We start from the raw sequence: 27,915 nt of genomic DNA, 5'->3' as shown, positions 1-27,915 counted from the left end.
ATCGACTTTGACTGTCAATCTGGGTCTCAATTACAGTCCTCTTGATACAAATCTATACGTGAAAATGTCACAATTCACAGCATAGACGTCTAGCCAAAATTTAGGCGTGTCAACGGACCATTCAAACCTCGAATTCTGGCACACTGCACAAGACCTCACCCGCCGACAAGCCCGATGGGCCCTCTATCTGTCACGGTTTGACTTTCATATGATCCACCGCCCTGGCAGAGTAAACACCCAAGCTGATGCTCTCTCCCGCATGGCAGTTCATCATGTATCGGACAGTGATGATAACCGGCAACAGACAGTCCTTAAACCTGGCCACTTCGTAAAAATTGCAGCTTCGATCCTACGGAACCCCTTAGAGGATCGTATCCAGAAAGCCTCAGAACGGGAAGCACAGGTATTGGAGGGTCTCAAAACAGTCAAAGAGCACGGACTACAGCACTTGGCCAATGGGATAGCCGAATGGGAAGAGGACAATGGGTTGGTCTACTACCGAGGTCGGGTATACGTACCAGCAAATGACGACCTACGCACTGAGGTACTCCGTCAATGCCATGACCATCCAACTGCAGGACACCCCGGACTACACGGGACACTCGACTTGGTCAGTACCCATTTCTGGTGGCCCACGCTGCGCTCTTTCGTGGAAAAATACATTGAAGGATGTGAGGTTTGTGCCCGTAAGAAGATCCAACGACACCCACGGGCCGTAACACAACCATTAGATGTACCATCTGGTCTATGGGAAGAGGTAGGGGTTGACCTGATAACACAGCTACCTAACTCCCAAGGCTACGATGCTGTCTTGGTCTGCACAGACCTGTATGGAAAACAAATTCACGCTATTCCTTGCACCAGCTCCATCACAGCCGAAGGCGTTGCCGATATCTACTACCGAGAGATCTTCCGTCTCCATGGTCTTCCTCTTCACTTTAAATCCGACCGCGGACCCCAGTTTGCAGCTAAACTCATGCGATCCCTTCTCGCTAGGCTAGGAATTAAATCAGATCTAACCTCCGGATACCGCCCTCAGTCCAATGGCCAAACCAAACAAGCAAATCAGGAAGTAGAGAAATACATCCGCCTCTATGTGGGACGACGACAAGACGACTGGGCAGAGCACCTTCCCATGGCGGAGTTTGTGATTAACTCACGAACCCATTCTGCTCTAGGCATGTCCCCGTTCGAGCTAACCTACGGCTATCTTCCCTTGTTCAATATCCCAGTGGGCCAACGCAGCGGTATTCCAGATGTGGATGACCGTATACGGATTCTCCGAGAAGCGCGACAAGATGCCGGGGCTGCCTTACACCTAGGAAAGAAATAACAGAAGGAAGGATACGAACACGGGAAGCGGAAAGCTCATCAATTTAAAGTTGGAGACCTAGTCTGGCTCAGTGCAGAGGACATTAATCTTCAGCTTTCCAGTGAAAAGTTAGGAGATCGACAGCTTGGCCCTTATCGCATTCTGGAGAAAATTGGCCCTTTAGACTACCGCCTTGACCTCCCCCTATCCCTAGATCGCCTCCATCCTGTCTTCCATGTTGACAAACTATACCCCTGGAAAGGTAACTCCATTAATGGCAAAATACCAACACCACCAGAGCCGGTATACTTAGAGGATGAAGATGAACCGGAATACGAAGTAGAGGAGATCTTAGACAGCCGGGTTCGATGGAAGAAGTTGGAATATTTGGTTAAGTGGAAAGGTTACAACGCAGGGCACAACTCCTGGGAACCCGCAGCCAACCTCAGTCGAGCACCAAAAATTGTTCGGGCCTTTCATAAAAAACACCCAACAGCAGCAAAGCCTTGACCATCGAGGGCAATGGTCATAAGGAGGGGGGTAATGTCATAAAGTACGCAGCCCCTATCATTTTCCTTTTCTCACCGTCTCGACGCCTTTACTTGTACGATACATCATCCCATCACTGTCAAACCCCCATCGATTACTGATCCATTGATTACTGATCCACCTGACCCATCTTCTCTTTCTACTGGCTTCCGCCACCTTCCTTGTTCCTAAACTGTACAGTATTACATTGTTGTTTCTCGCAGACCGGATTATGTATATATAGCCAACCCTCCACAGCCTGGTCCCTTATCTTGACCTCTCTGTCATTATCTGGGACCAGGTATGTGCTTACTTATTATTACCTATGACTACGATACTCAATATACCTCTGTCATTATCTGGGACCAGTTTGCCTCTGCTCCGCTTAGTCGCTCTGCCTCACTGACCTGCTTAGTCACTCCGCCTTGCTGCCTTGCTTAGTAACTCCGCTTTCCTGCTCCGCTAATCACTCCGCCTCTGCTGCTTCGTGACAAATTTGCCCAAAGTAATCGTCACCACACAGCAATCGGAACTACCCCATTCTTTGCGGAATATGGATACCATCCAACATTCTCCATTGATCCGGTTTCCAACCAGCGAGTCCCAAAAGCAGACAATCATCTAGATCAGATACATCAAGTACAACGCAACATCCAATCCATGCTGGAAATAGCAGCCAAACGGATGAAGTGTTTCTATGACGAATGGAAGGAGGATGCGCCGCAGTACCAACCTGGTGATAAGGTTTTCCTAGAACGTATGGACCTGCACTCCCTACGCCCATCCCACAAGTTGGACCACAAACGCTATGGCCCATACACTATTCAAGAAAAGATCTCGGACTCTGCCTACAAAATCCGCATTCCCAGTCACTGGCATGTTCACGATGTGTTCCATGTCTCCAGTATGATTCTGGTCAATAAAGACACCATCATTGGTTGTATTCAACCACCACCACCCCCAGTTTTCCTGTACGAGGACGGGACAGAGGAGCAAGAGGTCGAACAAATATTGAAGATGCGTGTGGGATCAGATGGAGTGAAAGAGTACTATTTGAAATGGAAAGATATGGATGAGTACGAAAACGAGTGGGTTTCAGAAATAGACATTAATGCTCCCGAGTTGTTGGCAGAATTTGAGGCAGGCGAGGAGGCGAAAAGAAAACAAAAACAATGCAGGAGGAAACACTAAGTATAGCTTTTTTTTAATCTTCACTCCCAAACCTTTTTTTTCCGCAAAATACCTTATATTATCATTCGCAGGAGGGAGACGTTGAAGGGGAAGGGCATGGTGTCATGATATGACCACAATACATAGCGCCCACACTACTTACGTACCATTAGTCTCTCTTAATTGTTGACGTCTTTGTCATCTAGGTACGATTCTTATATTTCTTCGTACCTACTCAGAATACAATCTTCGTCGTTTAGGACTACTTCCGCGCCTTGCACTGTGTTCGCGTCTGAGCCTGACACTCTGGGCATAGTAGTATCTTGTATCATGACTTTCACCTCCATTATCCCTCCAGTTTGTTTTGGGGGACTTCTTCGTTGGAAGGCAGGCAAAAGGGGGCTTGGTTGGGGTGCTCCTCCACCGGAGAGTGAAGAGTCTGGGCTTTTTGGGGGTGTTCCCCCACCAAGAACAGGCGGGGAATTAAATCCTCTCTCAGGGCCAGGCAACTCAATCGACTCAGAGGGTGTAGAAGGAAAAGCGCGGGATGATAGCTCAGGAGTATTTGGCTGTTTTCATATATGCATCAGACGAGAAATTGAGAGGGAATTAATTGTTCTAGAAACTCACATCGAACCTAGGTGCGGCATAGACAACAGCCAAGGTCAGGTAACACCACCAAACAATAGCGATATGCATTGTGTGTGAGTAGCGAGTCGCAAATGGAAGAGCTTATTGATGGGGAGATGAAGATACCAATAGAGAGTGAAAGAACAAAATCTCTGGTGATCCTTGTGACCAGCAAAAGGACAGGAAGGTTTGAATGAAGATGAGAGGGAACTGACCAGCGGTTGAAGGATCAAGGGACATCGACCTGCTTTTACTTATCCTCAGGTAGCAATTCAAGTATGCCTGACGGGGATGCTGAACTCGCGTGAGTAGGATATGCCCTATTACGCCTGGATACGGCCACAGCCTGATACCTACACCACGATTGGTGTGGAAGGTTCCAGGAAGGTACCATGGTGGATATCCATAGATTTGCTAGTTGAAGCTTCCCGGAGGCTTCCTGGGAGCTGAAATGTTGCTCAAAATCACCCTACCTCCGGCCTCCTGGTAGGTGTACATTTTAGTATCTCTGGACAATCGGCACCGCTCGGCATATCTTTTTTGGTCACTGATTGAATTTCTTACATATACAAGCGAACCGGAGTGAAGTTGAATGATAATATGAATTACATGCAGACAAGGGTGACGAGTGCAAAAGGGCAACGTCGCTCAGACTCACTCACAAGGTTCAGCAGTAATGTTGCATCATGATCTGTATCCACCCACTGATGTTGAGTCAGTACAAATTAAACTTGAATCGCTGAACATTGAACTTGAATTGCTGGACATTGAACTTGAATTGTTGAACATTGGACAACATAAGGCAGGGCTTGAACAAGTCACAAGATCTTGATGTCGAGTGCAAGAACTTTGAAGTTTTGGAATATTGAAGGGACTTAGCACTAACAGAAGTGCGTTCAAGAGGTATTTTGGAGTGCTTGAAGTTCGAGAATTGGATTGCAATGGACATATGTACACTTGAGAACTCAAATTTGAAGGGCATTGCACAAAGAATTGAGTTTGAGTCATTGTGGAGGCTGGAAGACTGAAAGTGCGGAGAGGTTGGAAGTCAAACTCATTGACGTGGCACTCAAGTTGAAATTTGGACGTTGACACAAAGCCACGTTGTTCGACGTGGCAAAACTGCTTACTCACACTGCGGGCAAACTGATGGGCACCACAACTGAAGGTGCCTTAATGGCACCTTTCGAGTACCTTGTTGGGCACCTACTGGCTGGTACACGCTACAATCGGTTGCACTTCAACGTGGATATAGATAATGATCTCACAGATTAACACGGTCAGTTGATCTTCTTGTACCATGATGCCCTCGAAATGTTTGCAGACACGTCAAATGTTCCACATAGCTTTTTGGTGTAGATACACTGTTGTAGTAGAGCCGAAAATATCCACAAATCTTTCAACATTTCTGTGGCCTGTCAAGGCTTTGAAAACTTTCGAATCATGGCAGTAACGTGTATTTGAGAAAACACAAAGGATTGTACATGCGGCAGTGAGGCGAAGTACGATTGAACGTGCCTTTGACTTTCTCTTCCTTTCTTGAACCTTCTTGCCCAATGCCGGATCCTCCATCTAGCTCAAACTTTGAACCTCCTCCACAAAACAATGAATCATCTTCTCGAAAGCGCCGGCGCTTCAAATCACCTAATACCCAGACCAACACATCATCTGCCGGCCCTAGCAAAAAGTCGCGTCGCTCTCACAAGGCCACCCCAAAACCTACAGGCAAAGAGAAGAGGAAAAGTGATATGTATCATATCAAAAGTGGTGATATTCCAGATGATGCGAGGGGGCTTAAGGTGAGTTTTTCTTTGATTGTTCAAAGAAAGAAATTCACGAAAGAAACAATCATACAGCGCGCATTTGAAATTCATATCCGCATTTTGTGGAATTCCTTGTCAGAAAGTGTCGCTCCCGAGACTCCAAGCAATATTGATATTGCGAACTTTATGAAACGGTGCGCCAGAAATCCAAAACATTTGATTATAATTCCTCATGCGTGTCCTTTCCTTAGATTTTCTAGTCATAAACAAGTTGATGAAGTCTTGAATCAGCCCAAAGTTTCTCTCTCTCGTGAATCTCTCGAGTCCGTGGTATCCCTTCGAAAAACATGCCAGCTAGATCCTGGAACCATTGCGAGTGCAGTTGCTCAAGTTAGCGACCATAGTCTACGTATGACATTCAGTGTTCTGAGCTCATTTGGTCTCACGAAGTGGCGTCCTGATGTGCTTGGTGCTTCACCAACATCATTCTACAACCTTGCTATAGAAAGCATTGCTATTTCAAGCTTTGAGCTTGGACTACAGAACGGAGGCTATGTATACTTCGAGCCGAATTTAGAGTATATCGATAACACAGCATTTCTCTGCCAGATCTACCGGAACTACGTCTACTCACATCTCAGGAAATTGATCCTGAAGAAGTCGAGGGAGAAAGGAAGACTAGCTTCTGATGCAGTGAAAAGGGTAATGTACAAGCGGCGGAAAAAGGTCTACTCTTTGTCTTCATTCATGAGTCCTTCATCTAAATATTTTTCTCAGCTTATGAAATCTCGTATCAAGTATGCTCAAGATTCAGGCTTCAATAACCGAATCAAGAGTTTGATTGCAGAGCCTGAGTGTAACTCTGAAGACGAAGATGCCGACGATGGATCGCTTCACATATTGGTGAAGAACCTTCGCAGTGAAAATACATCACATTTCATTGCACACGAAATTGACAAAGGTATCCGCACAGTCGCTGAATTGTCAGGATCGAAACGACATTCCTACAAGAAAAAGACACGAAAACCTCATCCGGACAATAAGAAGTCAATTTTCAGGAAGCTCCCGAAGAATTGTGCTCTTGACTGGTTTCAGCCGGAGCAGTTCAACTCTCTTCCCGCCCAGATCCGGAAGCGTTATGTGGATGCACATATTGCTTTACCACCTTTCGAGAAGCGAAAGAAGTTGAAGGTAGCTGAGTGGGGCTTATTATCGGAGGATAGTTTCATGAAGAAGTATGGGAATGAAGTCCGGAAGCTATATAAGTTCCCAACAAAGGAGGAGTTGGAAGCAATGGAGAATGGTCAGTCTGATTCAGATATGTCTTCGGACAATGATGATGCTATGGATGAGGATGGGGATGAGGGTGAGGCAGTATGAAGTGCCTTAACAAGTGAGTATCATTTTTAATCAATTTTTCTAATGCCATTGTTTCTTTGGGAATATACTGAATATTATTGTTTACAAGTCTTTTTTGTGTTGTGTAGAACCTCATTATACTTGTAGTCTGTGGCTGGGTATACTACTATCATTTATTCTGAAGTTTGTCCTTATTGTACATATATCCCAACATCTATTTTTCATAGTCATTTGGTGGAAAACCTTAATCTGCAAAACCTGAGTCCTGTATTTTCTGATTTTGCATTTAGTGCATTGAGTGCTGGAAAGCACTACTGTAACCTTACTCTGGCAAACATACAAGTTTTGTAGACATTGATTTATTTGATTGCTGTGTTGAGTTTGTATAAGTATTCCAATGTGTGCTACAATGTTATAAATTCACTTTCTTCAGAGTATAATCAAATAAGTATTGTGAATGGACTATGTACTCATTATAATATGTTCATCTTATGCAAGTCCCCAAATATTTTACCTACGCCCTCTGTTCAAGGCCCAGCAGATAGCCAACATATCTGATGAATTAATACCATAGGTTCCTTTTGGTCTTTTATATACTGTAAGATGAGTGATTATATGCCGGGGCTCAAGAATATAGATGTGATCAGAAGGTGTGTCTCTCACTAGCTTTGCATTCAAAAGGGAGCAAGGGTGATGATAATAAGGACTTTTACTATTTTGAGCTGGAGAAAGAGGTTGGTGCTTTCGCACCAGCAGAAAAGTGTGCTTTACACCTTCAAGGGGGAGCTCCCAGATGGTCTCAATATATCCAGTTTCCCAAGCACCTCCATAGCCACCTGGAATATAGAACTGAATGTGACTCTGCCCCTCATGAGACTTGTAACAACTGTAGGTACTATTATTAAATGGAATCTGGGTGTGATTTTGTGCCATTGTTGGAAGAATCAAAGTCCCCAGTGGATAGCGGGAATTTGTGTAAGCGGATTTGTATTCCCTTCTTGAGTTATTCAGGTATTTCAGAAGGATAGCATAATGATCTTTGCTCAAAACTGTTCCATCAGCCAGAGCCTTAGCAATCTGCTGTCCAGTCATAGTCTCTGGATTGTGCATAAATGCAAAGACATCTTTGGGCTCCAAAATTTCAGCTAATTTTTGTGTTGCAGGATTTGTATACTGGTTATCATGAAGACTTGCTTCTAACCTTCCTTTGCAGGCTGACTTGTGAACCATTGTAAATTCCATATCACCTATAATGTAACTTGAAGTAAGAAACATAATTTTCCCTAGTGTATAGTGTATGAAAGGAACTTACCTAAATGCTTGTTGGTTTTAATTTGTCCAAAATCACCATTCATTCTTTCTCCTGGAAACTCACTGAGCAATGACAATGGTCCCCAGAATTTCAATTGATCTCCACCATGCATTGCATAGTGATGATTTGGCATAGATTTGAATCCAGGATGTAAATCTTGTATGGAGGCCCGATATTTGACATAATGATACATATATTTGTCAGCATCTACATTCGAAGTTGAGTATGCAGAAATTATATTGGTAGATGTTACTAGGTCACAGAAGCTCTGAAGTCTTTTTGTTTCTACTTCATTGCCTTTCCACCATAGTTCCGGAATAATAAGGGGCAGAATGACAGTAAACAATACAAGTAATTCATGTGCTTTGAGTTTACCATGGCTAGCTTCTCCAAGGTTTGGGGGTGGGCGGTCACTTGAAGCAGGAAGCAAGACATGAAGTATACAATTCCGTATATTACTGAGTTGTTCAGGGGTGAAGTCAAAAGCTGTTTCTACATCCAATGGTACAAAATCTTCATCTATTTCATCTCCTTCATCATCAAGAGGTATAAATAGTTGTGGCATGGGGGTTGGCTCACGTTCATCATCCACCTCTCCTCCTTCATCATCCACATCCATATGATCAAAATTTTCAGTCAGCCCAGTAGCACTTTCATGCTGACTAGCATGTTCAGCCTCAATTTCCAGATCCTGAGATTCTTGAACCAATTCATCAGTGTCAATACTTGAGGAACTTTCATCATCAAGAATCTGTGTAATACTCTTCAGCATTTCCTTGGTGTGTCCAATACCCCATAGAGCCCTGAGTTGGAAGGCAAGAATGCCTTCCAGGAAATTATGCATGAAACCAAGTACAACATATTTGGCAGGATTCCAGTATGGAAAATTATGCATTGGTGTCCATCGGACCCCTGTTTGCCGTGCAAGGGTTTCTTTAGCTGTGACAGTAACAAGATTTTGCCATTCCATTGCCTGAGCACGAACAGTAGCTCCATCCCGCATCTGCCAGGAATTATAATCAAGATCTTCTATGTCATCTTTATGACAGTTGCAAAAAGAACAAAATAAGCCTGCAGCATGAGATAAAAATCCAGCTACTTTTCTGATTGCTTGTAAATCAGCAATCAAAGGAATAAGCCTGAGTGCAATGGTGATTCCACCAGGATGTGAATGTGTAGCAATTATCTTTCCAGGAAGGTCAAATTCAGCAATAGCTCTCTGGAAAGATACCAAAATGTGTGATATAGTCCATATAGTGGGACTATGTGGTGCAGGCATCATTCCAACAATAAACACATTTTCAGGAAGGAACCGGATTTCTGGAGGAAGATTTAGGCAGTACAGTATAATGGCACCACAGGAGACAACTTTTCCTGGAAATCTCACTTATCAGCCACAGAACTCAAGTCACAGCACAAAATCATTGGCTGCTTACCTGCAATTTTGTTGGTATAGGGATTGAACCAGTCAATATAGACAGCAAAGACAAGGTGATACTTAGAGGTGAGAAACCCCTTTAAGCTTTGCCAAGCTGGACTGTCCTGAATATCAGACATTCTATCCTGATGAACAGGGTTTGGTTGTTGTAATTTGGAAAATGCCTGAGACAAGCATTCATCAATTTGTGGTCTGCTGAGGAAAAACTTGAGCCAGGATCCAAGATCCTGAGTTGTATAAAGGCATTTTGGAATCTGTTTCAGCCCTGTCCTAGTATGCCTAGTTGTCCACATATCAGTGCCACATGGCTTTGACCTAGGTGATTTCTTCCAAGTACACTTTCTAGTAGTTGAATCTGCTGGATATTGAGTGAAACATGTTGGACAGCAAAAAATGCGGACAAGTTCAGGCTCTAACTGAGCACGAGCATATACTGTGTGGATATCCTTTGGAATATCAATTTTAGGAATGACAGTGCTGACTCCATAGCCTAAACCTTGAAGAGAGGTGTAGATGAGAATCAAAATTGTTGTTATAATCAAGTGGAGACATTTCAAGACTGTGTTGACAGTCTTCCTGCTCACACCAGCACAAAGGCTAAGCCATGCAGCCAAGAGCCAACACATCTGAAATACAGGTTCTATTACTAGAATAATATCAGAAGTTGGAGTTGAAGATTTCATACAGGCAAAGTTTGAATGACATACCTGCACTGAGATCAGGAACCTTTTGAGATTGAGATGGAGTGTTTTCCTCTGATAACTGATTACCACTAGTTTCTGAGGATGGTGCTGTTGGTGGTTCTGGAGTAAAGGGAATATTACCCTTATCTCTAGACTCTCGATCCTTTTTGAGGTGTTCATTTCGGGTTTGTGGACTCACTTTGCGGCCTGGAACTCGGATTCCGTGTTTGTTTTCACATGTCAGTTTGGAACAAATACTGCAAGTGCAGATAACTTTTGGCTTTGGTGGCATTGTAAAGGTGCAACTGAATGATCTGTAGTTGCGAATTGTTTTTGTCGAACTTTTAAATGAGAATGTGAGTGGGAGTGGGAGAAATTCCTGTCTTTCTGCATTCCATTTAAAAGATACAGATCATTCGGATAAGATACATATCAACGGTATTTAACTATGTTTGTCAGTTACTTGACATGATCATGAGGTGCCCATTGAGGTGCCATTAAGGCACCTCGCTGCGAGGTGCCCTTCAATCTGCCCCCGGTGTCAAACTGACAGCTTATGAAGAAAAGAGATGTTACAGAGGTGTCGGGAAGCTTCTTGGGTGCTTTTGATGGGGAGCTGCAGGGAAGCTGCAATGGAGGTTCTCGGGCCCAACTCACCGTAGCTTTCTGAGAGTTCGGCAACGGAAGCTGTCAGGAAGCTCCGACACAAATGGTGGTGTACGCCCGGTTCAAACGAACCGAAGTTTTAGCGCCCGGTGATAAAATGACTGGCGCTTATGTTCTAAGCTTAGCTCTATTACATAAATACTTTTTCGCAACTTGAATTATAAAGCACAGATCCAACAGCACTTCAACTCTCTTTTCCGTATGTCATGTCCTCTTCATCTTCTACTAGATCGCAAACTGCCGTACCTGATATTGAATCACAACAGCTAAAGGTACAGAATAACATTGAAGAAAGTTTAGAAGTCAAGTCATTATTACAATACGAAGTTACGCTAGAAGATCATGAGCACCCACAGTCTCTTGCCCGCCGTCGAAAATGGCTTATAGTCCTCGTCATATCCTCCTCAGCCCTTTGCGTTACCTGCGCTTCATCTGCCGCCTCTTTCACTGAGGACGGCGTGTCAGAAACATTTCATGTCTCGCGTGAAGTCACTATCCTTGCTATCAGCCTTTTCGTAGAAGGTCTGGGACTGGGGCCATTACTTGCAGGGCCGTTGTCGGAAGTTTATGGCAGGAACATCATATACAGGGTGTCTTTCATCTTGCTATTTGCATTCTCGTTCGGAGTTGCGTTTGCACCCAACATTGGTGAGTAAAACCGGTGTTATTTTCGGGTTCCGGGATGCAACTGACGAGTCCATTTCTATAGTCGTTTATCTCGTGTTCCGGTTTATAACCGGTTTTTGTGGTTCGACATTCCTGAGCGTCGCCGGCGGCTCTGTCAGCGATCTCTTCGACAACAAAACTGTCGCAAAGTCAGTATTAAATACGAACAATCTGTGCAACTCAACACTCATAATCTCAGTCCGATGGCTGTTTATACTATTAGTCCCTTCATTGGGCCAGTCGTTGGACCCTTATTGAGTGGGTGAGTCAAAAGGATTTGAGTACGTTTTCTTGCGTTTCAACGTTGCTTGATTTATCGTAGATTCATTAATCAGGTATGCAGCTTAGTTTCATCCCTTTCCACATGCTCATCGATTCCACAGAACACAAACTGGCGATGGACGTATTACACGCTCACCATATGGACCTTTACTCAAACTCTCGCTCTGTTCATCGTACGTTGATCGCAATTTATGCATTATTCATCGAGCCCTATCATATTTCTCTAGTTTGTCCCTGAAACGTATATTCCCGTTTTGCGAAAACAGAAGGCGATTAGGCAAGTTAGAAAAAATCTGCCACTAATGATCACTATATTGATTTCATTTCTTCCCGATAGGCTTCGCAAATCCACAGGAGACAAAGGCTACTTCGCACCCCTCGAGAAGGGCGAAATTAATTTAGGACAAGCAATCCTGGTTAGCTGTTATAAACCGTTCCGTAAGTTATGCGTACCCCGCTTTCATGTACACAGTGTAGCTTACAATGCTCTTGCATGCAGAATTGGTTTTATATGATCGCATGGCGCTGCTTTTGAACACCTGGTATGCCGCATAAAGTCGCTATTCATAGGTCTCGCTTACTTTCTTTTACTTAGGACTTCTCTTATACTGGGCATCCTTTACCTTGCCTTCCAAGCGTTTCCAATCATCTTTGAGACAAACCACGGCTTTAACACGCAGGAAACTGGCCTAGCGTTTTTGGGAATCGGTTTAGGAATGTTGGGCGGACTTGCCTCCCAGCCGTACTGGAATCGGTGAGCAGTCATTGCATTGACCGTGACCATTAAATTGAAACGCATCGTGCTGATTCTTCCATCTTTCAGGGTGTTCGCAAGAGAAGCTGAGAAGAACGGCGGCGTGGCTCCTCCAGAGGCTCGTTTGTACATGGGTGAAGTCGGTGGTATACTCACTCCACTGGGTAACTTTTTCATTTCCGTTTCGCATCCAAAATTTCTTGGACTCATTTCCCGTATTTACCTTTTCATATCTAGGTCTTTACTTCCTCGCTTTCACCACCTACTCGTCCGTTCACTGGATCGTTCCCATCATTGCTTCCATCTTCTTCGGTACTGGGATATACTTTGTCTTCACGTGTGTTTTCACCTACCTCGTCACTGCCTACCGTCCTATCGCAGCCAGCGCTATGGCATCTAATAGCGCTATGCGGTCGACGTTCGCCGCGGTTTTTCCGCTGTTTGCCAGTTACATGTATGATGGGTTAGGCACGGTCGGTGCGACGGCACTATTAGCGGGAGTCATGACGTTGACGGTACCATTACCGTTTGTGTATCGAAGAATTGGCCCGAGGCTTAGAGCCAAATCAAGATTTGCAGTTTCTTGAGTTTGAAGCTTAGAGGGTCGTCACGGAGGACTACAGTGATATCACAAAGGATTTAAAACAAAAGGATTGTTGCGAATACAACTCTCGAAGTGTTCATAATGTTTGCGTACTCGAACACTGATTGAGGTTGTACTGGCAGTGATTACCTTTCATGATCCTGCGCTATGAGTTCAAATTAGAACCAGCACTGATACCAAAATAAAATATTGCGGTCAGAAGATGCGTCAACAACGGATGAATTACTTTCTTGTACATATCGCATGCCCCAGCTCTAGGCTCATGACTATTTTTCTCCGTCCTTACACAAAACTTCTTAATTCTGTAGTAGGTACCTCCACAGTATTTTTATACACCTTCCAGTACCATTCCAGACCATCCCACTGTCCAGTACCCACTGACGTCTGAAGTCACTTGAACGACTGACTAACGTTTTAATGAGAGAGAATGGGATTAGACTTCGGACTCGGAACTGAGAGCTCGAACGGGGTCTGTCGGGGAAGACTAAATAAGGCATGGTCAAAGCTGTTGAATACTTATAAGGCCCCTAGTCAAAAGGATCCATTCAGCAACTTACATCCCAATCCAAATGTCGAGGTCTCCGATTGAAGCACCACAACATGTGCTAGCTCTTCTGAACAAGCTTCACAAACTCTCGATCGAGCAGGAAGATCGAATCAAAGGCGATAAAGCTCGTTTCGTTTCAACAGACGTCTTGAACAACGCTGATGGCGAAGGTGGAGTTACGCCACACAAATATTTGAACAATGATTCAAACTCAAAGGCCTCTCTCGACGATCTGATGCGTGATAAATTCATCGCTCTCGACGAAGATAAATGTCACTTTGTCTACCAACTCATCCGTGCGATGGGCGCCACGAGTGTCATCGAAGCTGGAACCAGCTTTGGTGTTAGTACCATCTACCTCGCTCTTGCTGTTAGAGAGAACAAGAAAAGCCGAGATGGAGCCAAGGTCAAGCCCGGGGTCATTGCTACGGAGAATGAACCGAGTAAGGCAGCTAGAGCGCGTCAGCACTGGGCACAATGCGGGTCTGAAGTAGAAGCAGAAATCGATTTGCGAGAGGGCAATCTCCTGGAAACACTGGCTACGGATGTAGAGCAGGGAGTTGATCTGCTTTTGCTCGATAGTGAGTCTGAATTTGTTGCTTTCGGATTTCTCCCTGTTCAGATTAATCTACCCCATGATCCTGAAAATTGAATAATCTTCTAGTATGGACACCTCTCGCTTTACCAACGGTCAAAGTCATCCAATCAAAGTTGAGGCCTGGAGCGGTGATACTGACTGATCACACACTCACGGCTGCTGCCGGTTATAAGGAGTTGTTGGACTACTTCGAAGCACCGGACAGCGGTTTCCATAGTTTAACTCTTCCATATTCAGGTGGCTTCGAGATGACAGTGTATAACCCTCGGAAGTAGTCCACGGAACTAGCTGTTATTGCAGAATAACAGGGCGAATGTACATCATAGAAAGATCGTGAAATCAATGTGTTTCTAAGAACTAAGTACATACATTAGGATGACATCGTCGCATTCTCTTTCTATGCAACTCACCTGTGACCAGTGCAAGAGCCAATTCTCTCCTTCAGTTCACGCTTCCTGTGTGTTGAACGTTGAACACGGGCCAAAATTGGACATCACAACCTGACTCGTTACCAAACCATAAGTCTTCGTCGACCAGTCTTTCACCAGCGGGAGAAGCCGGATCTTGATGAGCAGGACAAAATGGGAGTTTGAATGGAAGGTGGAGATATATTTGTAGTAGTACTGTGCTAAGGTCGAATTGAAAATTTGACGGAGATTTTAATCTACCCTATTCGAGGTCAATGAGGATCTTCTGTTTCCCATTCTGTTCCCATTCCAAAATCTTCCGCTTTCACCTTGTTCAATTTCTTTCCTGCAAGACAGTAAATAGTTATGTAGATACGCGTGCAAGTGCTCAACGCAGCCGCCCGCCGCAGAACAGTCTTGCCCAACGGCGCCAAGAGCAAGAAAAGTTATTTGTTTTTCACATGAAACTTGCACGAAACATCAAATGAACACAGCTGACCAGGTCTTTCCGAATTCGAGGCTTTGCTTTTGTATTTTATACCTCAGCCGAAGGCATCCTTGATTAACAACGTTAACTTCCCCCACTCTGCGCCTCGCTTTTGTTGTCCTCTTGTTCCTTATTGTGTTTACAGCAAAATGAATTCAAGCCCGAGGAGAACTGAAGAGCCTTGTGTTCAGGATCTCTATCCTGATAGATATGATAGTGATGAAAACCCAGGTCTGTGATATTCAGTTACTCATAAAGTAATGCTGTCAGACTTACCCCTCTTCCGCTTACCCTTGTTTGGCACCAACCTTGGTCCTTGATTGTAAACGACCATCATGTCTATTGCTGCTCCCTCAATCCGTCGACTGCCTCGTTTGGCTTCATTTCCGAATCGTTCCTTCCACCTTGCCACCATTTTAGAGGATTTTGAGCCCTGTGACTTTCCTAGTCTTAATCTTGGCACTGAATCGCTCGCTGGTACTCCAAAAGATGCATCTGGATGGACACTGGCTCCTGTTTCGAGGACGAGATCCTCGTCAATCTTGACCAATGATGGTCGTAAACTAAAGCGAGCGTCAGTGAATGCGAGGCAGGCCAGTATAGATAGAGACTGCATGATATGGTCAGTCTTGGGCGTAATCCATATCTGCGCCCTTTACTGAGAAACACGTAGCTTTCACCTAGCTCAGCGCCCATCCAGAACGAAATGTTGCGGAAAACTGTTTTGCGAAGCCCATATACATGATGTGTGTTCAAATACACTTCCTCAAGGAATCCGCATCTGACACCAGATTTAGTGGCTTGCAGGTTCATCAAATCAATGCCCGTCATGCTCAGCATATTGTCATCCCGAGACTATAATTTCACTGGCGTCTCCTGCATCTCCCACCGCTCTGACATCCCAAATGAACACTGCCAATACGCGTCCTCAAAAATATCCCATAGACGGGAGGAAGATTGTCAAAGGGGAAAGTTATCGATCCAGATTCCATTCTCCTTCACCCTCATCATCGTCTTCAAATTCCTCCGTCGACCCAAATACGGATCCAGACGACGAGGATAATTCTGTACAAGCTCAAACGGCGCCCCATGTAGAATCCTTCCGAAGTTACGTCCTGAAACTCATACGGAATTTCTTGGACGATTCTTCGCTGGGAACGCCCGAAGTTCTCCCTTCTGACAACCACCAGAACGAATACAAATCTTCTTCATCGACCTCAGTCTATACGTCTTCGCAGTTGGATACTCAGATGTTTTTAACCCCGTCGTATCGGTCCACAGGCTCTGGAGTGGTAGACAATCATGAGATGACAACGGTTGCGCTTGTTGGAAAGGTCGTTGGGAAGGTGCTGAGTATTGTGGCTTTGATGCTAGTATTCTGGATTTTGGCTTCATGAAGTTGTCGTCGATATCCCGCGGGAAGCTTGAATCCTGCTTGAATCTAATTTAACATCCCTGGAGCGCCACCGACATCCACAGAGTATGCAATCACCTGGGTCTTGTAAATTACTAAATATCTTTCGAACTGGGAAAGGGCCTCATGCCTAGACACTGACTTGCCTTTGTTTCAACAAGGATGTTGATGGAAGCTGAGGAAGTATCATTTCTTATGAAGAGACTTCAGAGCACAAAACGTAGACCAGAGCATAAGATGAAGGTACTATACATCTTTGAGGTGACATTTGGATGAGGTGGTTGGGCATTGAATATTGAATATTGAATAAGGTTGGGCCGAGAAGCAAGTCATGTTGTGGCATACAATATTTGCGATCTTTTGCGATATGGAACGAAACTGTGTCAATTATTCCAATCCGAGAACAGCCAGCCAAGCAAGGTAAAATTTTGTCAATTAACCTAACTTCCCACCACATCCTGTGTCTGTAACACTGACCGTCCTAGCATTGCACAAAACCTTATATGTATATGCTGAAACCCATCTTTCTGCGCATTTCTCAACTTGCTTTCAGAGTTGTTATGTAAAAGGAAATTTCATTGGGTCTGAAAGCAAAAGCAAAGCAATAAAACAAAGCGCAACGCCAAAGGTCCAATCCTAAGTATGTAGAACATAGTAAAGCATAAATAAAATACATAACGAGATTTCATCGAAAGCTGCAGCCAATGACGGCCTATTAGATCATACGTACTTTTTATCCAACAGTTCAGAGTTTCGGTGCACATATTCATAAGAATACAAATCATATCGCTGACGGAGCCAGAACGTTGCTTCCCCCTCTTCCCAAAGACGCCATCGCGTGTTGCCAGAATGTATCATCTGAATTGCTCTCCGCTTTGCCTCTACCCTGAGACTTCTTGCTAGCGTCGCGCTTCCCTGCTCCTATCATCACTGCAGAGTGGCCATCTAATGAATCACCCCCGTTTTCATCCCTGATTATTGCTTCGAGGGAGTCGAGCGCAGATAAGAAGACATCTTGTTGTCCTTGTTCAAGGACGTTGGGTGCATCGTACGTATACGCATTGGGTGTCCAACGCACTTTCTTCTCTTGTTTATCGGGAATTGCGAAAGATTCATGAGCTCCGCCGTTCGGAATCCAGCGTGCATGATCATTCTGTGGTAACGATGAGGATGAGGATGATGCCGTCGACGCTATGGGAGGGGCCCAAACATTATAACCGCTCTGCTGATGTAGATTCTCAGAGGCTAATGAGGAGGTTGAAGCTGAGGTTGAGATCGGCAGTGCCTTCAAGCCGTCATACTCAAATATATCTTTAAACATCTCCTGAGCTTGCGGTTCAGCGACGACTGGTTTGGGCGCCTCCGGCTCAGAGATGGGCTCGATGATGTATCTCGAGTCGACAGGAAGCCGCTCGATGCCTTTCCCTTTCGAAACATTCGCGGATTCTTCATCCTGAGCTTCTTCGATCGTCACCTTCTTCTTTCCTTTCGACTTCTTCTTAGACGAAGATGACGGTAAAGAAGAGGATGGAGGCAGGGCCGTGCTGCCGACCGGAGCAGAAGAACCTGTTGGCTGTGCTGGAGGCACCGAGGAGGTATGCGCAGCTTTGACGCCAGGTTTGACGCTGTGACTCTCTCGACTGTTTGGCTGTCCTCCCTGACTAATTGAGGAAGTCGGTACCGCAGCCGTCACTGCTGGGGACACAGTAGATTCAACCTTTAAGCTAACATCAGGGGGCCCAGAAACCGACTTTTGAATATGGGTGGGCATCGGAACATCAAGCATTCCAGCCCCAGTGCTCAAATTCGGACTGATTCCTGCTAAATTCACAGGACCTGAAGTAGATTTGTGAATTTGAGTGGCTGGTGCCGGGGCCGGAACTTCGAGCATAGTGTGGATGGGTTGTTTTCCCTTCATATTTTTACTGTTCGAACTTGTTTCCAAAGCACTAGGGGGGAGCCATACCCGACGATTGTCAGGCACTGCGGCGTGCACATGAGAAGCCTGGGTTTTGATCGTGGGAGCAGTAGTTATCGGGAATGAAACCGCAGGAGGAGCACTGAACGAATGAGCAGGTAACGAGGTATTGGATGTGCTGGATGATCCGAAGGGGTGAGAGTAAGGGGATGGATGAGATGAAGATAATAGCGTCGTAGCGGATGAAGCCGAGGGAGTGGAGGCAAGGAAGGAGACATTCGAGGTCGAGGAAGGTTTTCCTGTCACGGCCGGAGCAACAGAGGACGTGGATGCAACAGTAAGGTCCCCACCCCATCCCCACTGACCAGGCATAGTCATACCCACTGGGATTGTCTCGTTATTACGCGGACTGGTCTCGGCGTTACTACTTTCGTTTCTCTCGACTGGTGCGGTATTCGCTTTTTTGCCTGCCTTCGCCTTTTCTTTCTCTGCCTTCTCCTTCTCCTTCTTCGACTTTTTGCTGGAAGAAGACACAGACGCGGCCACAGAGACGACTGTGTTGAGGGCATTTTTCGTTGAGACTTGGGCGGTAGGGCCCGGAGTCGGTCCCACCGTAACTTTGGAATTACCGGCAGAAACACTTTCGCCGAAGATAGAGGGCGGGGAAACTTTCGAACCGGAAGTAGACGTAACATGCGCAGGGGCAGTCGAAAGTCTCTTCAGCGGTGGTGCTTCACCAAGAGTGGAAGCTGCAGATGCAGGATTTTCCTTTTTGAAGTTCCATGTGGAGGTCCGGGCTGTAGGCGTGGGTGTATCGTTTCCTGATTCTGGCCATTCCTGCTGCTGAAGGTGACTCAGAGATTGCTTCCGCGTTCGGACAAAGGCAGACTGGCGAATAGTAGGGGTGTCGGAAATGGAAGGAGAATCTCGTTCCAGGTGGAGAGTTTTTAGGAATTTTTGCGCTGTAGTGTTATAGTCCCGTTCAGTCAACGGCGGCTGCCTAAGCTCTGCCATTCGCCTTTGTCTCTCTGAATCAACATCTGCCTTGCGTTCCATTTCCTTACGTTCCCTCAAAGCGAGCATATCAACTTCATGAGCACGAACACGCTGAGCCTCGTCCTCTTTGCTCCAGCTTTTCGTCCGTCGTGCTTCGTCCAGATCCAGAGTGAGCCGGGTATCAGCGTCGGCAGCGTCGTCATGAAACTCGCGGATCTTTCGAATTCGAAGGGCTAGCTTCCATTTCTCGAATGATGCTTCTTCGTCCTCGTCGGTGTCTGAGGTCAGTTGAGGGCCAATGTAATGTCCATGTGATTTAGATCGAGAATGAGAAGACGAAGACATGGATGTAGAGGTGGAGGGACGAGACGAGGATGCAGAAGAAGCATCTGAGGCCAAGTATTTGTTCGGCCATTCCGGAGAACTCGTTTGGGAGCTTTGAGCGGACGAACGAGAGGCTTCGGACGACCACAAAGCATAAGCTGGACCATTCCAAGCCTCAGAAATAGACGAAGCTGAACTAGTGGAAGCATTCAATGATAATTGGTCGTCGCTTCGCAGAGTCTGCTTCTATCGTGACAGATGAGTAGGTAAAGACAAGTCAAAGCAGAACACATACCACCTCTAGCCATGCATCATCAAGGGAATGGAACGAATTGGGGTCCACGACAGCATACGATTCATGAAAGCGACGGTGATCATCTTCCTCGAACTCGAGGTCAGCCCCAAGAATCATTTCTACCTTCCGCTGCTCTTCGTCTGTTATATCCACCCAATCCTCGCTCACCAAGCCTGCATTGCTAAGTCGCCTTTCCCATTCTTGTCGTACCACATTACCATCCAGTGTATTTTCCAATGCAAGGCGTGCTTTGGTTTTTTCTTCTTCCAGCTCTTTTGAATCCTTTTTGAGTCGACGGGATTTCGTGCGCCATTTCTGATCTAAGTCCTTGAGGGCGACTTTTATCTTGTTTTCAATCTCCTGCGATTGAGCGACGTGCCACAATTCGAAGTCGACCCAGAGAAGTCGGACCTGTTCAGACCGAGTTGGTGTTCGGGCCACAGTTGGCCGTTTAGAGATACTGAACATCGGGGAAGTGATAATCGTTCTCTAGTCTGGATGACTGCGGTTTAAATAAGTTTGGGCAAAGGGCGGGCGAAGATTAACGAAAAAATTTTAATACTGACGGATGGGAAATACTGGAGCGAGATAAAGTTAGGAACGCCTCGTGTACAACGGACAGCCGAGCCACTAACTCTTTATTTTGACAAGTTTCTTTGTGGTTCTCCTGGTCTCTTCCGTGCGTTAGCCCGAGCTCGTATCCGCGAAAGGATGTCCTGTACGTTGGGAATACAGTGCCAGTATATAGTTCTGGGAAGGGTGAATTTGGGCCTCCATCACGATAAGACTGTATAAGTAATCAGTACCAAAACAGCCCTTCGCCCTATCACATGATCAATAATCTGTGAACCCTTCGCCCAGCCCTCGAGTCAAGAGTTGCGACCTCTCTTCGGCTCTTACTCTGTGTAAAACGCGGTGTTTTTACGCGTCTATTCATTGCCCAAGTGCCTTTCGAGGGCTTTCATCTCCCTTTACCGAAGTGATATTGACGCGAAAACGTCGTCAAAGGCGTGGGATTCGATCGCGAAGCAAAGACAGGATATGTGACAAAGAGCGATAAAGGGTGAACAATCTGCTGCGGTTTAGCACTGGATGGTAGCTCGGAAGTGTTCAAAGCAATGTAGTGCTGATCCTTAGAGCATACAATGTCATCGATGAAAGGGATTCCAATTTCGGATTCGGGTCTTGTCTGGTCGACGCCATTCATTCGGTGAAATTAGATTCAGCAAGCTGATAACTGAAAAAAGCACAAAGCATGATGGAGAATCTCCGTGCACAGACGAGTGTGTGGTGAAGGATGAGCATAGCATTGCGAAATGCCATCTCCATATCTAAGTGCACGAGGAGTACAGCCTGAGCAGAAGTTGAGGACGTCTTGATTCCTTGCTCAGCGATGAATCTTTGACAGCAACCTCCCATTAATGTCTGTAACACCACCAGTAAAAGCCGAATACCATGATAAATAGAACACAATGAGCCTACCTTCAACTTTGAGCCTTTGATTCATACAACTGCATGATCGATATCAGTCGATATCCGTACGGTCACTTTGGCTGAAAGATCGCGCGGTTCAGATAAGGACCGCGAAGGCGAGAGGTAAGGTCCTTATTGCTTGTCAGCGATGAGATCGTCAACTGGATGATAAACGCGCTGAAATGAATCGTGATTCATAAGGAATCATACTACGCGTCTAAAGATGTGAAAGCAACCGCTGTGGAAGGAGGTGGAAGGCCGTAGACGACAACTTCCTTTACTACCTTTGTACTCGCTGCCAAACTCCCTCTTTTTCAAGCTTATGATCAGAAGAGTTTCTATTCCAAAGCTCAGGTAGATGGTAACATTTTTGCGATGTCACACTAGATGAATAGATACGCTCTAGAACTCTCTTAGTCTAGTATCATCCTAAACGCGTCTTCGAAACCCAAATTGAGCCGATTGATATATCTCCAATAGTAGTGTTGCATCATAGCGCAGAGTGACTATAGGTGAACAATACTTGCAATGAGATCGTTGAAAAAGTCATCCGGGGAGTTGCCTATTACGGTAATAAGTGGCGCATCATCGCGAGGTCATGGTGGTTTGATGAAAAGTTTTGTTCATGATGGTCACGTGACCCGTACCACTTGCCCCCGACTCCGCGCCTCTGAGCGTGTAGCGGAGTTACTGTACTCCTATAAAACATTTGACCCACAAAAATGGGTAGCCTCTCAACCACCATGTCGACCTCTAATATCCCACTCAGGCTGGCGGGAATGCATCTAGGACTTCCAGACAATGCTTCCGTACGAGTTACACCCCTCTTTCCAATTGAAAACTCTCTTACGCGACTTTTTTCATTGTGGTCTCTTTCGCGACATTGCAGCGTGACCTAATTCCTCAAGACTATCTCACCGAACTCTCTAAACATTTGGCTATCTATCCTGACGATACAAAGGTCTGTATGCTTCAGCTTTTATTTCGACGCGTGCGAGAATGCTGATCGCCCCTATATGTCGTCGGTTAGTTCGAACTATCAAGCCAGCCAAACCGTGGATGTGAGTAGTGGCAGTGTTTACTATCTACACCTTCTCACTCTTCTTTATTTTTCTCAATGCAGTTGGAAAAGTTACTTGTCTTGAGGACGGCTGCGATCGCTTCCAGATCGAACTCCAACATAACCCAACACTCTCTGACGGCGGAAGGAAGATCGGCATAGGGTCTCTCTCTGCATACAGGGTATGTCTAGTTTTGGTGCTCTAATATATACCGACGTTGATTTTGGTTCAGGCGCATATAGCCCAACATCCAACACATAGCCGGAGCCGTCTCCTCCGCATCAAAACTGCCCATGACCACAGCAAGATATCTTCCTCCATGGTCAGAGTCAAATTATCCGCAGTCTTGCTATGTACTGACTTACGACCGCGTTCGTTCCTTCATGTAGTCATTATCGAGAAATGGATTATTGGTGAAGAACGAACCAGTTGACCTGAACACAAGTCGAGTCCCACTATCGTCTTCGCCTGATCCCCCTCATAACACCATATCCTTGCATCAGCCACGCCTCTCCCTCGTCAAGGCGGAGCCTAAGGAGGACGTATTCGAGGGCTCCTCAAACTCTTCTCCGTCTCCCGCCTCCCAATCATCTTCTCCAGGTATTCGCAAACGCTCTCCAAGCCTCGACACCGATAACTTGGATTTCTTGCCCTCCCCAATGAGGTCATCAGGTTCTATTTTCCCTCCTGCCAAGAAGCTCAAAACAGAGCTCACGTCGAGGGCACCTCTGGGGGTCAGTACCAATGTGGTCATAGTTGCTCCTACGGGTGTGATCCCGCATGCTGCACTCGACGTGGATGATATTCAAGGGAAAATCGACAACCTGCAAGCTGAAATCTTCCTCAAGCAGGACATTCTGGATGGGCTGCTTCGTCAAGATTCGCGAACCCCTGCCGAACTTATGCTCATCCAGAGATACGTAGATGAACTAACATCCCTTGATCTTCTGCAAGGCGAGTTCAGGAGTCACTTGCCGGTGGAAAGGAGTCCCTTTATGTCCAACGTTGCACCTCACTATTCTTTCGGTGAAGACGGGGAAATTGGGCATAGCGCGCTTCCATGGTATGCACAGACTGCGCATGCCCCGTTAGGTTTATTTGCTTCATCCTCAACCACGAGAAACCATTCACTCCCAGAACCTGTTCCTGCGCCTCTCGCTGCATTTCCGGTCACCATTAACTCGGATGGTGTTCCTCCCTGTGTGCCTCCTCCTCTCCAGGTCAATGCTGTTGCAGGTCCTAGTAAGCAGGCTCAGCAGCCAGCATATATTCCAGGTCACATCCTTCACAATTACGACGGAGGCTACGAGGATGAATCTGGCGATGCAGAGATGGATTATGCAGGCACGAACGAAACTGCCAAGGCGAACGAGGTCGCTATGCAGTTTGCAGGTACTTATATTCCTAATGTCGCGCCGATCGTACAAGACGACCATGACTACGATGGAGATGGCAACTTTCGTGGTCGCGGTAAAGATCATTTCCAGGGTCCAATTGCCAAACCGGATGAGTAAGTCGCATTTGAGGTACAAACCGAACTGCGGCCTATACTGACCATCGTCTTTTCCTAGCATCGGCAAATTCCTGGTCGAAGCTGGTAATTCCGAGAGTTTCGACCATAATGCGACCGTTGAAGCGGCTTTGAACAAGCTCGGTCTCCCTACGTTAGCCACTCCTCTGCCGGGAATGGCAGTTGCATTAATGCCACATCAAGTAATCGGGGTCGCTTGGATGGTTGAAAAGGAGAACAGTAACCTCAAGGGTGGTTGTTTAGCCGATGAGATGGGCCTTGGCAAGGTAAGTTAACAGTATTGGTCTTTCGCACATTTTGACCTATTCGTTATGCCAGACCGTCCAAATGTGAATCAGATCTTCTGAACATGAATAGACTACTCATGAGACTTACAATGATGTTTCAGGATAGCCTTGATGATGAAAAACAGACCGGACGACAACAGTCGTCGGACTACTCTCATTCTCGCCCCTACCGCCCTCCTTGATCAATGGAAGATGGAGATAGAGGTTAAGACTAATATCGGTCTGAAAGTGTTGATCTATCACGGTTCGTCCTTGTGTAGTTGGGTGTTCACCTTCATCTTGATTCTTTGATTCCAGGTTCCTCCAAACTGAAACGGGCCAAGGATCTCCTTAAATATGACGTTGTCCTTACCACCTTCCAAGTATGCGCGAACATTCATCGATACATATTCCCTGCTCATTATATCTAGACTATGGCCTTGGAATGGCCTGATATTGAACAAGAAGAGAAAAAGAAAAAGAAAGCCAAGGCTCAAAAAGATGATCCCATCATGTCTGATTCTGTCAATGAGAATACGCAGAAGAAAGATAAGAGTCAAGAAGGCAAGCTGTCAAACTGCTTATTGATACACGATCTGACATGTACATTGTACTCGTTAAATAGCTGGTTTGCTTTTTCAAATCGAGGTGAGCTGTTTCTTTTTCTACAGTTGTTCAATCTTGACCTGTGCATTTTAGTTTTTCCGAATCGTCCTTGATGAAGCACAGGGGATCAAAAATAAGAAAACAAGTGAGTTTCCGAATTTGAGAGCACTTTCTTGGTTCTAATCGTTTTCCTTGTTTTTGCAGGAGTGTCTCGTGCAGTAACCGCGCTCAAGGCGAGGTATCGCTGGTGTCTCACTGGTACACCCATTATCAATGGGCTTTCCGATACCTATCCCTACATTAGATTCCTTCAGATTCGACCATGGCACGATTTTGTAGAATTTCATAGCCTAGTTGGCAAGCTGGAGAGAAAGAACCGTGAGTCGGAAGTTCACATAGATGTTTTTTTATGCTCGACGCTCATGACTCGCGTAGCGCAACTCGCAATCACTCGACTGCAAGCTATTCTCAATATCTTTGTCCTTCGACGCAAGAAGAACTCCAAGCTGGATGGCAAAGTTCTGATCGATCTGCCCACCAAGGAAATCACGCTTCAGCGTTTAGAGTTCACGGAGGAAGAACGCGAAATTTATGATGCGGTAGGTCTAGTCGGTTTCGAGGTTTTCAACGCTGATCCACGAGATTAAACTTAGGTCGAAAAGAGAATGCAAACCCAGTTCAATCGCTTCTTGAGAGCAGGTACCGTCCTTAAGTGAGTACCCTTCAAGTATCTCTGGAAAGCCCTTCATTAATCTAGTTATATCAGGAATTATCATCACGTCTTAGTTCTTCTCCTCCGACTTCGTCAATGTTGTGCGCATCCATCCTTGATTCAAGAAGACGGCGTAGCCTTTGTGGCTCCCGACGAACTTGACGACGCTGGGAGAGTGTTGAAGAGAGCTCGGGAATTGGTTTCCGAGGAATTCGTTACTAAACTGAAGACGAAGTTCAGAGAAGCTGTACTTGAAAGAATGAGGGCTGAAAAAGAGGTACGAACAGCTCCTTTTTATTCAATATACATAACGTTCATTGGACAATGCCAGTCGGAGGACGCTACTTTCGAAACAGATGATTGCCCAATTTGCTACGACAATTTTACCAACGCGGTTATCACCTCCTGTGGTCACAGTTTTTGTAAAGAGTGCATCCGTACGTTACTGTTCATACACCATTTCTTGAAATCTGCTCATGTTCGTAGATGATGTTTTCAACGCTCCATTCGTCGTACCTGCGAACGAGGTTGGTGAACATCAAGTTACGGAACGTCCATGTCAGTTAAGATCTAACCACTCTGTTCGGACGCTCCACTAATCATCGTCTAGGTCCTGCCTGTCGTACCCCGATATCGAAAGAACTTCTATTCGAACAAGCCGCCTTCATGCCAACAGACGAAGAATTGAAAGAGGCAGGTGGTCAAGGCGAAGATTCTGACATAGAAATGGACGACGTCGATGTAACGATCAGCAAGGGTAAGGGCAGAGCAAAGGTAACCAGCTCCAGGTCCAGTCGCAAGGTCAAAAGATCGCTGGTTTTTCACGATTTTATCGATGTCGATGCTTCGGAGACCGACGATGAAAACGAATACGATGACGATGACATGAGTGACTTTATTGTAGAAAGTGACGATGATGAAGAAGAGCAGGAAGTTCGCAAGGCTCTGAAAAAGTGTCTCGGCAAACGTAAGGCCAGGGTCATCCTTGACTCGGACGAGGAAGAATCAGACGAAGAGAAGGAGGTCATTTTTGGCAAGAGCAATGTCAAGAAGCTTTCTCCAGAAGCGATCAAACTCCTCCCCAGGTTTTTACCTTCGACCAAGATGAAGGTATGACAGTTGTACTAGGATAAAACATATCCGATGGTCTCACTACTTATCTACAGTATATGATGGAACATATTCGCCAGTTATTCTTGGATCGACCTGAGGAAAAGGCAAGTCCTCCCGACTGTCTCCAGTGTATGGGTACTAATTTTCTCCTTAGATTTTGGTTATCTCGCAGTGGACTTCCTGTTTGTCGTTGGTTTCGCAATATCTAACAGAGAACCATATTCTCCACGTCAAGTACCAAGGCGACATGAATCGCAACAAGAGAGATGCCGCTGTGCGGTCGTTCATGTCAAAGGATAAAGCACGAGTTATGCTCTTGTCGCTGAAGTGTGGAGGTATGTACTTCCTTACAATGTCGTATAAATTGACCTGACACGGTATCCATATTAGGAGTCGGCCTCAACCTCACTCGTGCCAACAATGTTATATCGTTGGACCTTGGTTGGTCCCAAGCGATTGAGGATCAGGCTTTTGACCGGTATGCGTCTAGCTATATCATTTCATCAACTCAATATCTGATTTCATCTTAGTGTGCACCGACTGGGTCAACTTTTGCCTGTCAAAGTCCATCGTCTGGTCGTCGACCGCACTATTGAAGATAGAATGCTGGTAATGCAGGAGCGAAAGGTCAGTGAAAATATCCACACCTCTTGTAATTGACGTTCAATATTGCCATAGCAAATATTGGCGGATGGGAGTCTCGGTGAAGGAACGGCGAAGAAAATACGGCGTAAGTCTCCGTGATTGGAGTGGATTTCAGCTACTAATTTTGATCCTACACAGGGATGACTGTCAAACAGCTCGCAGAACTCTTTGGCCTTGATGGTTGGGGTCGGCTACTCAATAACGGCAAAGCGAAGGACATTGCCAAAGTCGAAATCAACAATGCCAATGCTGAATGAACAACTCAAGCAGAACGTTTCTTGGACTTTCTAACGTATCGTATACTGTTTTCAATTCTACTCTTAAATTGCTTCCATATTTCGAAGACCAATCTTTA

General features: G+C 45.6%; 7 protein-coding genes across 7 annotated transcripts; 5 read left to right on the top strand and 2 right to left on the bottom strand.

The window, feature by feature from the left end:
* Positions 1–3,225: 3,225 nt before the first annotated feature.
* On the bottom strand, positions 3,226–3,709 carry C8R40DRAFT_1167670 (uncharacterized protein; the record flags this gene model as incomplete). Its single annotated transcript, XM_046231061.1, has 2 exons — positions 3,226–3,579; positions 3,641–3,709. The coding sequence occupies 2 exons, from the start codon at positions 3,707–3,709 to the stop codon at positions 3,226–3,228; spliced, it is 423 nt and encodes a 140-aa protein (XP_046089358.1).
* Positions 3,710–5,196: 1,487 nt separating this feature from the next.
* Positions 5,197–6,783, top strand: C8R40DRAFT_1067293 (uncharacterized protein; the record flags this gene model as incomplete). The annotated part of the gene is made up of 4 exons (XM_046225887.1): positions 5,197–5,439; positions 5,497–5,597; positions 5,655–6,129; positions 6,181–6,783. The coding sequence occupies 4 exons, from the start codon at positions 5,197–5,199 to the stop codon at positions 6,781–6,783; spliced, it is 1,422 nt and encodes a 473-aa protein (XP_046089357.1).
* Positions 6,784–11,023: 4,240 nt separating this feature from the next.
* Positions 11,024–13,260, top strand: C8R40DRAFT_834576 (major facilitator superfamily domain-containing protein). Its single transcript, XM_046236374.1, has 10 exons — positions 11,024–11,509; positions 11,571–11,676; positions 11,727–11,789; positions 11,898–11,982; positions 12,037–12,086; positions 12,147–12,247; positions 12,309–12,351; positions 12,405–12,563; positions 12,633–12,727; positions 12,801–13,260. Exons 1-10 carry the CDS (start codon positions 11,068–11,070, stop codon positions 13,148–13,150), a joined length of 1,494 nt encoding a protein of 497 aa, XP_046089356.1. The 5' UTR covers positions 11,024–11,067; the 3' UTR covers positions 13,151–13,260.
* A 476-nt stretch (positions 13,261–13,736) lies between these two features.
* Positions 13,737–14,587, top strand: C8R40DRAFT_1038484 (putative O-methyltransferase; the record flags this gene model as incomplete). Its single annotated transcript, XM_046223761.1, has 3 exons — positions 13,737–13,859; positions 13,932–14,295; positions 14,379–14,587. The coding sequence occupies 3 exons, from the start codon at positions 13,737–13,739 to the stop codon at positions 14,585–14,587; spliced, it is 696 nt and encodes a 231-aa protein (XP_046089355.1).
* A 954-nt stretch (positions 14,588–15,541) lies between these two features.
* Positions 15,542–16,603, top strand: C8R40DRAFT_1167666 (uncharacterized protein; the record flags this gene model as incomplete). Its single annotated transcript, XM_046231060.1, has 3 exons — positions 15,542–15,828; positions 15,880–15,952; positions 16,004–16,603. 3 exons carry the CDS (start codon positions 15,542–15,544, stop codon positions 16,601–16,603), a joined length of 960 nt encoding a protein of 319 aa, XP_046089354.1.
* Positions 16,604–18,997: 2,394 nt separating this feature from the next.
* Positions 18,998–20,989, bottom strand: C8R40DRAFT_1092005 (uncharacterized protein). The gene is made up of 5 exons (XM_046227531.1): positions 20,789–20,989; positions 20,720–20,731; positions 20,154–20,655; positions 19,397–20,104; positions 18,998–19,343 (listed from the first exon to the last, which is right to left on the bottom strand). The coding sequence occupies exons 3-5, from the start codon at positions 20,619–20,621 to the stop codon at positions 19,272–19,274; spliced, it is 1,248 nt and encodes a 415-aa protein (XP_046089353.1). The 5' UTR covers positions 20,622–20,655; positions 20,720–20,731; positions 20,789–20,989; the 3' UTR covers positions 18,998–19,271.
* Positions 20,990–22,364: 1,375 nt separating this feature from the next.
* C8R40DRAFT_1091990 (SNF2 family N-terminal domain-containing protein) lies at positions 22,365–27,721 on the top strand (the record flags this gene model as incomplete). The annotated part of the gene is made up of 25 exons (XM_046227530.1): positions 22,365–22,435; positions 22,516–22,587; positions 22,657–22,687; positions 22,750–22,868; positions 22,920–23,009; positions 23,077–24,197; positions 24,259–24,484; positions 24,537–24,547; positions 24,607–24,749; positions 24,803–24,867; positions 24,916–25,048; positions 25,110–25,132; positions 25,184–25,235; positions 25,295–25,468; positions 25,526–25,689; positions 25,744–25,802; positions 25,857–26,079; positions 26,134–26,239; positions 26,289–26,360; positions 26,413–26,912; positions 26,969–27,019; positions 27,070–27,405; positions 27,457–27,504; positions 27,563–27,645; positions 27,699–27,721. Coding segments are annotated over exons 1-22 (3,715 nt in total), but the record flags the coding sequence as incomplete, so codon positions are not given.
* Positions 27,722–27,915: the final 194 nt, after the last annotated feature.

This window comes from Lentinula edodes, assembly GCF_021015755.1.
Source record: "Lentinula edodes strain Le(Bin) 0899 ss11 chromosome Unknown C8R40scaffold_7, whole genome shotgun sequence".
NCBI lineage: Eukaryota > Fungi > Basidiomycota > Agaricomycetes > Agaricales > Omphalotaceae > Lentinula > Lentinula edodes.
Note: the sequence above shows the minus strand (reverse complement) of the source record. Positions and strands in the feature narration are given on the sequence as shown.